This window comes from Cicer arietinum, chromosome 4 (genome assembly GCF_000331145.2).
Source record: "Cicer arietinum cultivar CDC Frontier isolate Library 1 chromosome 4, Cicar.CDCFrontier_v2.0, whole genome shotgun sequence".
NCBI classification, from domain to species: Eukaryota; Viridiplantae; Streptophyta; class Magnoliopsida; order Fabales; family Fabaceae; genus Cicer; species Cicer arietinum.
Window position 1 is genome coordinate 33,745,310 of NC_021163.2, and position 10,414 is coordinate 33,755,723.

A 10,414-nucleotide genomic window follows, 5' to 3' on the forward strand; every position below is an offset into this window, starting at 1 on the left:
ATTATATATATGAGTATTTTTTATTTCACCTAAATTTTGTACCTAAGTCATTTTATTCTTAAATTTATTTAGTTTTAGCTTAAATTAATTAAATATCAAAACATACAAACTTTTAAAATTTTGATATATAAAAAAAATGCTATTTGTGCACCTCTATATTAACACAGGTATGTAGTAGTTAGATTTTTAGCAGATTTTATGAAAAATATTATTTTCTTTTTATTTTGTAAAATAAATATTTTAATGCAATAACTGTAAATTATATTTTAACTAAATAAAAACGTAAAAAGTTGTTTGCTCACAAATATTACCAGTATAAAAAGATATCATAATATCATCATTTTAATTGATTTTAAAAAATAAATTAAATTTTTGTTACATTTTTTAATAACATTATAACTATTAATAATGTTAATTCAATAAAAAAATAAAATGCTAATTTTTAAAATCCCAATATTTAATGTGTAGTTATGATTAATAATATATAGTTAAATTATAATTAGCATTGTCAGTTTTTTAACTCAACAAAAATAAGTTTTATATGATTAATTATAGCGATAAAGACCAATATTTTGATTATATGAAAACATCAAAATTATGGTTTTAAAAGTATAAATAGATTTCTACAAAAATACACAAATAAATTTTTTTTACGGTGAATATAACACACCAAATTATTTGTAAAAAAATTATATAATTCTTTTTAAATATAATTTTTTTTAATAGTGAATATAACACAGCAAATCATTTGTAAAAAAAAAAATTGTTGTAAAAAAGAAAAACACATTAAACCCTTTTCATATATAAATAACGGTTTTGATTTAATTATCAATGTGATAGTTCAGTCAACGAAATCAAATAATTTGATGAGTTTCTTTTGTCTTTATGAAGTATACTTATCAAAATTAAGTTATTAAAAGTATAAATAGATTTCTATACAAAAATAATATGAATAGATTTTTATAAAAGTACAAATGGATTTTTATAAAAAAAAATAGTACAAATAAATTTTTATAAAAATTACTGATAAGTTAATAAGTAATTAAGTTAATATTCTGAATTTTAAATCTAGAATATTCCTCTTCTTAAAACGCGTTTCATGTTTTTGTATACAAATCAATCAAAGATTTTTTATAGTTTTAAAACAAGGATTATTTAAAAAAAAAAAAAAAAAAACTATTTTCATATAAATAAGAGGTTTTTGGGTTGCTTTCAAATTGAATCGTCCACTCAGTCACTCACTCTAGTGTACTTCACTACACACATCAATCAATATCTTTTATCTTCAAACCCTTCTTGCTTCTTGAAACCCTTCTTCGTACTTCACTACACACATCAATCATGAAGCGTTTTTGTCATTCTTTTCACAAAACAGAGAAGCATGATGATTATGTATGGCCGCTGCTTGCACACGAGATGAAAAAGAATGGATCAAGAATCTTCATTTGTGATTTGTGCGACAAATCTTTCAGCTCCGGCAACGCCCTTGGTGGCCACAAAGCATCCCACAACCGCTCCGACCTTCTTCAACCTCCAATCAAGAAACACAAACTCACCATCGATTCTTGCTCTTTATCTTCTCCTAATGATCATGATGATGTCAAACACAAACATGCATGTGTTCTATGTCACAAAGTTTTTCCATCAAACAAAGCTTTGTATGGCCACATGCGATCGCACTCTCAAAAAGATTCAAAGGCTATTCAACCGCCACTAATAACAACAACATCCCGTGATTCCAAGATACAGAGTAATAATACTGATGATCAACCAATACTACCAGCTATTGATCTAGAGAAATATTTTCCGCCAAGATCGCATCAAACGAAGAAACGATGCAGTAAAAGTACAATTGATTATGAACTTATTAATGTTGCTCAAATACTCTGCGATATGTCTCGCAGTGACCCTACAAAATTTACAACCAATATCGATAATCAAAGGAACAAGGAACATGTGACAATAGTGAAAAATAATAACAACCCAAAGAAATTAGTGGTGACATTCAAGATTCCTAAAGACAAGACATTCAAGATTCCTAAAGACAAGGAAGAGAAGAACAAGGAAGCTGAAATGGAAAAGGAATCAAGTCATCAATTGGGGTCAAGAGCAGTTGCTAAAGATTTTGATTTGAATGAGATACCAGTTGATCTTGATCTTGTTGCAGATGAACAAGCACCCTAGAAATTTCGACAGGGTATTCTCGGTAACTTCGACATTCCCAAATTTATAAAATCCATGTTTATAGTCTTAACTCAGTTAAGACAAGAGAATAACAAGGAAGGTGAAATAGAGAAGAAATCAAGTGATCAATTGGGATCAAGAGCAATTGTTAAAGATTTTGATTTGAATGAGATACCAATTGGTCTTGAAGACGAAGAAACAAACTGTGTTTGTTTTTCTTAGGTTAGTTTAACAATATTTTTTTATATCTTTAGAGTTTAAATAAGGTTTTTTTTCTTTCTATGTAATGAGGTGATTGTATCTATACACAGAACAAGATTCATTTTCCCCTCGTTTCTGTTATATGTTGAATTATCAGGGCTGAGTCTCTGTGTATAACTATGCACTTGATATTTTAATACACACTTTGTTTGTTGGAGTATTTTCTTGTATGTATAATATAAAAGGGTAATGATAATAGAAGGATGAGTAATGAAAAGGATCATCAAAAGGTTTTGGCCAAGAATTGCTTTTGTGTAGTATGGTTTGACACATCTAGTGTTAATTTTTGACTTTGTCTGTATGATTATATAAATAACTGCTAACCGACTATATGTATAGTACTGGCGCCTAGTATTTCAATAGCATTAATGGTATTTTTGTAGTTTATTGTTCATCTATAACATTACTGATTTCTGGTTGTTAAACAGATAATTTCTTCTAGATCTTGATTTAAATGAAAGCTTCCTAGAATTTAATGCTCTTTGCATTTTCTTACGTTCAACATTTACTTAATTTCTTGAGTACTAGTCTTCTGTTCTTATTGTTTGAGATGACAATTCAATTATTGATTTCAAATATAAAAAGTTAAAAACAGGTCAAAATATGTCTTGCTTCTTCTTGAAGATATATTAATACAGATCTTTCTTAATTTTGGTGTATAATAAGAAAGCCTGCATACGTAATTCAGCCTCAATTTCATTATTTCGAAGAACATGATAACCAAACAAATGTTGACTTCAATGTTAGTTTTATTTTTCTAATATTTTACATGTGATAATTATCACTAAGTGCACATTGTGGTATCTGCACTTTAACCAGAAAGTGAAAGTGGTCTATACATTCTAAGTTCCCATTTTCTGTGATGGACAGAATCTATAAAAGGGGTGTAGTGCATATGTAAGTCTCTAATCTCATCCCGTAATTACATCATCAAAGTGAGCTTTTGAAGGTTTAGAAGAACCTCAACATTTTTGATTGATTAGCAATGGCTAGAGGGACACCATCTAATTTCATTTTCGCTTCCGCTGTATTTATAGAATTTTTTTTTTTATAATTATGGATAAAATTGTTGTTTGAATGCAAAAATATTTGGAGTTAGATAATTGTGAATTGTGATTCTTATGTGAAGATATATTTTGAGGTATTTCCTTATAAGAAACTTTGGAAAGTAAATAATCTCTTTGATTAGGGCTAAGGGTTTGTGGTGATTACAAGGATTTTTATTTATTTAAAATAAGGTGATTATAAGGCTTATGGGGATACTAATGCGTTATGATGAGAAGATAGAGTTATATGGTTGGTTTAACTTAACTCTTACAACATGTTCATTTTGAAGGCAAATTAAGAGGATTTATGCCTTGCTTTCTGGTTTTCCTTCCTGTAAGACTTAGAATAAAGTCTTTTCGTGGTTTAAAATGTAAGAAAAATAGCAAGAAATTGTATACCGAAATTCCCCTGAAACGTGGTTTTAAAATATTTGTATATTTCTGCTGATATGTTATGTGTGTCAAATGGCTTTCTATGTATTTCACTATATTAGTGGAGCAAGGTTGTGGGTAATGATGAATTTGCAACAAGTTTGGATATTCTAAATCGTCACATGGATATATGATACTCGGAAATCTGAAAAAAAATCAAATGCCAGCAAATTAGCTATAAAGAGGGTTTATACTACAATAAAAAATAATAGTTATCTAGCTCAAGTAAAAGATCATCTATTTTACAAGTAAATTTTTTCAAGGTTTATTGCAAATTTAAATTGATAGGATTTGTAGCTAATGATTCATTTTGGAACATCTAATTGATTTGAAAAAATAGGCTATGATGTGATATGATAGGAAAAGAGATAAAGATAAATATAAGTGTTTGAAGAGTGTAGGAAAATTAGAAGTGTATATATATATAACTAATTATCTTTAAACTAGCTAGATCGGAAGTGTGACATATACCGGTTTACCTATACTTACAGAACGCATGAATATACTAATTATAATTTAATATGATCACAATATATGAGATAATTGTTTGTTAATAAAAAATTAGATAAAATTGATTATAACTTAATATGATCACAATATATACGACATGAAATTAAGAATAATTATAATATATTAATTATAATTTTATTTTCATACATTAATTGTTTCACGTTGTTTTTGTGCAAGCGAGTCAATAAGCAAGCTATTGGACTATACAATTCATACACAGAAAAATATTTACACTAAAGAATTAGTTTTTTTTTTCTTTCTTTTTAATATTATTGATATAAAAATGAGAACAAATATAATATATTAACTATAATATTTTAATACATCGATTTTTTCATATTTCATTTTTAAAAATGAGTTTCTAAATAAGTCGTTGGACAGTACAACTCATCTACTCGACAAATATTTGTCACTAAAAAAGTAGGTGAACAAATTAGGTGAGAGTGAATCACCAAATTGCATCAAGAAATTGTAGGAGTATTGCATTTATCCCCTTGAAATTTAGAAATAGACAAATAATATCATGAAATTGAAAGGCGACGAAAAATATAATTCATTCGTTGATTAGTTCCCTTAACGAGGTTGACGTGAATGTTTATTGTGTCGTTAACAATTTCATAATTATGATAACGATTTCCAAAACACGTATTCAGCTGTATAATAATTCAATATTTAAATACTTTATAACTCATAAATAAATCAAACTATTAGTATAATATACAATAAAGACCATGAAAATAATTCAGGATGAAATCGAGAAAAAATCAAAGGTTGTGTTTCTCAATTTTTCAATAAATAATTTAACATATAAAATGAATAAAATAATAATGATAACATTATAAAAATATATGACGATGATCGCCGTTTACTCACAACTATGTAGAATCGACTACGTTTGTTCTCCAACAACTCCTAGAGTAGTCGACCGGACCTCAACTGACAAATCTGAGTATCGAAAAATATTGTCAAGACTTTAGAAAAATGAGATGAGGTGGTTGGTTTGTTTTATTTATTTATTTACTATTATTATTATTATTATTATTAATTATTTATTTTATTATTATTATTTTTGAAACGAAACGGGCCGTTTCAATCTCCTCCCCTTATAAAAATTCATCCTCGAATTTATTTAATTTTTTTCTTTCTATAGTGACATTCAGTTTCAAACAAGTGTGAGTACTTTGCACTGATGACTTCTTCGGATTCCCATGTAGTTTCTTCACCGGATGGACCATGCCAAATAACTTTTACTGAAACGATATATTTTGAGCGTAAATGTCTCAGTTGGCGATCTAATATAACTATCGAATGCTCAATGTATGATAGACTCTCATCTAACTCCACATCTTCATGATTAATCACATGAGAAGGGTCATGAAGATACTTCCGAAGCATCGAAATATGAAAGGCCAAATGAACTCCCGAGAGATCCGATGGAAGTGCCAAGCGATATGCTACTGGTCTGACCCTTTCTAAAATTTTAAATGGTCCAATGAACCTTGGGCTTAGTTTCCCCTTTTTACCAAACCACAAAATTCCTTTTATTGATGAAACTAATAGGAATGCATGTCCTCCCACTGAAAACTCTAAGGGACGACATCGATTTTTGTCTTTTGTGAGCTATCACTAAGGGATCTCAAATCAGTTTAACTTTTCAATGGCATCTTGAATCAACGTTGAACCGACTAGTTTAGCTTATCCCACTTCAAACCATCCTATCGGAAACCTACACTACCTTCATACAAAGCCTCAAACGGAGCCATATGAATACTAGATTGATAACGATTATTGTATGCAAATTCCATCAAGGGAAAATGTTGATCCCAACTACCCCTAAGATCCATAACACAAGCACGAATCATATCTTCCAATATATGTATAGTCCTTTCAGACTTGCCATCTGTTTGAGGATGAAAAGTCGTGCTAAGCTTCAATCGAGTTCCTAATGAAGTTTGAAATGACTTCCAAAATTGATCCCCAAGGTCATAAATAATAGACATCGGTACACCATACAAAGAGATAATTTCATCTAAATAAAGTTTAGCATATTGAGATGCAGTATAAGTAGTCTTCACAGGCAAGAAATGTGCAGATTTGGTCAACCGATCTATAATCACCCACACCGATCGAGTCATACCCCTTTTGGGTTCGCGGTAATCCGGTAACAAAATCCATAGCGATTCCTTCCCACTTCCATTCAGGTATTTCAACAGATTGCAGTAACCCTGCGGGCTTTTAATGCTCAGCCTTTACTTGTTGACACATTAAGCACTTAGAGACAAAATCCTCTACGTTTCTCTTCATTCCTTCCCACCAATACAATTCTCTCAAGTCTTTATACATCTTATTAGAACCTGGGTGAATAGTATAAGAAGAATGATGAGCCTCCTCTAAAATTTTCCTCCTTAAGCCACCAAAATTTGGAACACGCACTCGAGACTTCAACCTCAGCACACCATCAGAATATACTAAAAAGTATGAAATTTTACCATTATGAATATTTTTTATCATATTCACCAAGTATGGCCTTGACCTTGAGCTTCTTTGATATCATCAACTATGGTTGGAGGAATTTGTACATGGGCTAAAAATGACCTCGAATGTTCAAGTTCAAATTGAATTCCACTTTCAACAATTTCTTGAAATCCTTTAACTATTGGCCTCTTTACTTCTGCTATATGAGAGAGACTACCCATGGATTTTCTACTCAAAGCATCTGCAACAACATTTGTCTTCCCTGGGTGGAATAGGATTGTGCAATCATAATCTTTCAAGAGTTCCATCCATCCTCTTTGTCTTAAATTTAAATATCGCTGCTGGAAGATATACTTAAGACTTTTATGGCCGGTATAAATCTCACAAGTTTCACCATATAGATAGTGCCTCCAAACCTTAAGAACAAAATTCACTACAACCATTTCCAAATCATGTGTGGGATAGTTCACCTCATGCCTCTTGAGTTGACTAAATGCATAGGCAATAACCTTACCTTGTTGCATAAGTACACAACCGATACCAACTCTAGAAGCATCTAAATAAACTGCATAACATTTGCCCCATATGGGTAATGCCAAAATAGGTGCTGACGTCAAGTACTCCTTCAATTTTTGAAAACTTTCCTCACATGCATCAGTCCACCGAAACTCAACTTTCTTCTGGGTCAACCTAGTCAACGAAGATGCAATTTTTAAGAAATCATTCACAAAACGTCGATAATAACCATCTGAACCAATAAAACTTTGAATATCTTTTACTGTGGTAGGTCTCAGCCAATTCTGCACTGCTTCCACCTTATTTGGATCAACACTTATTCTATTCTTAGACACAACATGACCTAAAAATGCCACACTATCCCACAAAAATTGACATTTAGAGAATTTTGCATATAATTGTTTATCTCATAAGGTTTGCAAAACCAATCTCAATTGTCGCTCGTGTTCTTCTTTACTCTTGGAATAAACAAGGATATCATCAATAAACACATTCACAAATTGATCCAAGAATAGTTTAAAAACATGATTCATCAAATCCATAAAAATTGTCGGGCATTAGTAAGCCCAAATGACATAACCAGGAATTCATAATGTCCATAACGCATGCAGAAAACTGTCTTCATTATATCATCCCCCTTAATCTTCAGATGGTGATACCTCGATCGTAAATCGATATTAGAAAAACATTGAGCTCCTTGAAGTCGATCAAACAACTCATCAATACGGGGTAACAAATATTTATTCTTCACAATTACTTTATTCAACTGTCTATAGTCTACACATAGCTGCATGGATCCATTTTTCTTCTTTACAAATAAGACTGGTGCTCCCCAAGGAGAAGAACTTGGGCAAATAAATCTCTTATCAAGAAGATCTTGAAGTTTCTCCCTTAACTCCTTAAGTTATGTTGGGGCCATACGATAAGAAGGTATGGATATAGGATGAGTGTTTGGAACTAAGTCTATAGAGAACTCAATCTCCCTATCAAGTGGCAACCTAGGAAGTTCTTCAGGAAAAACATCTGAAAATTCACAAGCTATTGGAATTTTTTTCCAATTTCTCCTCAGCCACTTGTGTATCCATTACCAAGGCTAAATACACTTGACAACCTCTTCTCATTAACTTGCTAGCTCTCAAGGCTGAGATTTGGTTATGTGGTACCCAACAATGTTCTCCTTGATACGAGAAGACTGATTGCCCCAATATCTCAAATTTCACGACTTTATTATGACAATCCAAAGTGGCATGATGGAAAGCCAACCAATCCATACCCAAAATCACATCAAAATCTACCAAGTCAATAACTACTAAATCTACTGGCAACACCTTGCCCTCAATAGCTACCACAAGAACGATACACTGGCTTAGCAAGCAAATTTTTCTCCAACAGGTGTAGCCACAACTAAAGCTTTTTCTAGAAAAGACGAGCATTACCAAGTCGAGTAGAAAACCACAAGGATACAAAAGAATGAGTAGCTCCAAGATCAAATAGAACATGAGCATCTCTCGAACAAATAGAAAGTATACATGTAACTACTGCATTGGATGTTTGAGCATCCTGACGAGTCAAAGCAACCACTCGAGCTTGACCTCTTCTTGCTAGTATCTGACCTCTACCACCAAATCCTCTACCTCCCTGTTGAGATGTTCTTGAACCTTTGACATAAGAATTTTGACTTTGTCGAACATATGCAGAATGAGCATGTGAAGATGCCAAAGTTTTTGGTGTTGATGCATAACTTGAGGATGAATGTGGCGTGTCTACAGGATAATCCCTCCTGATGTGACCTACTTGGCCACATTAACAGCACACCTTACCATTACCATCTCTGGAACAATTTCCAAAGTGAAACTTACCACAAATAGAACATCGTGTAGCTAAAACACCAGAATGTCTCTGAGGAAAAGTGGATTGTGATGCTGGTATAGAATCTGATCTACGACTCTGCATTGTCCCAAAAGACTGACCATTATGAACACCTATTTGAGACATGAGTCTTTGTTGCCCCTGATAACCAAACATAGATCCACCATCGCGATTCGAATAGTTACTGTAAGATCCTTCAACCTTTTGCTTCTTTCGTGAATCTTATCTATTGCTTCCTTTTTCCTTCTGTCGTTGCTCAATCTGAAGGGCTGAACTCAACACCTCGTCAAAAGTATAACAATTCTACCCAATGACATATCTAAATAAGTAATCCCTCAATCCTCTGATAAATCTCTTGACACGCATCTCTTCAATGATAGAATAAGGAGCGTGTCTAGAGAGCTGTGTAAAACGAGCACTATACTCTGGAATTGTGATACCCTCTATTTAATCCAATCGGTTAAACTCATGAGCTAATCCATCTCTAACACTTTCCGGAAGAAAACGAGTCATGAACAATTGAAAGAGCTCTTTCCATGCTAACGGAGGTGACCCCACTTGCCTACCACGTGATACTATATCAAACAAATCACGTGCCACACTTGTTAGCTGAAATGAAGTCAACTCTACTACTCTTACTTTAGAACAACTCAATGATCTACAAAGTCGCTCTAGACTATCAATGAATTGTTGTGGGTCCTCAGTCACACTAAACCCAGAAAAAGTAGGGGGTTTAAGCTTCATGAAGTATAGTAAAGTAACCTCAATCCTCCTCGTTACAGCCGTCGTTTGAAGCTCAACTTGTCTAACCACTTGTTGACCATTGCGATTTTCATGTCTTTGATCACCCTCCTGTTATTGTCCGACGACAACCCCAATAAGTTATTGCACAACCTGTTGTAATCCCTACAGACCAGCAGCAAACTCTTCCATGAGTGTATTTTCGCGCCTCCTCCAAGGCACCTCAACATCGACATCCAAGTCACGTCCACCAACATTAGATTTATGCCGACTTCGAGCATGAACTGAAACACAACCTCGTTGGTGAGTGCCTTGGCCTTGGGTAATTAACTCATCAACAATTATATATATATATATATATATATATATATATATATATA

At 32.4% G+C, this 10,414-nt stretch overlaps 1 protein-coding gene across 1 annotated transcript; it reads left to right on the forward strand.

Moving 5' to 3' along the window:
* Nucleotides 1–1,341: 1,341 nt before the first annotated feature.
* Nucleotides 1,342–2,184, forward strand: LOC101497742 (uncharacterized). The gene has a single exon (XM_004497994.1). The coding sequence runs from the start codon at nt 1,342–1,344 to the stop codon at nt 2,182–2,184; it is 843 nt and encodes a 280-aa protein (XP_004498051.1).
* Nucleotides 2,185–10,414: the final 8,230 nt, after the last annotated feature.

What these genes read in the sequence shown, in the direction of transcription:
- LOC101497742 (XM_004497994.1), top strand. Translation starts at nt 1,342, where the DNA reads ATGAAGCGTTTTTGTCATTCTTTTCACAAAACAGAGAAGCATGATGAT.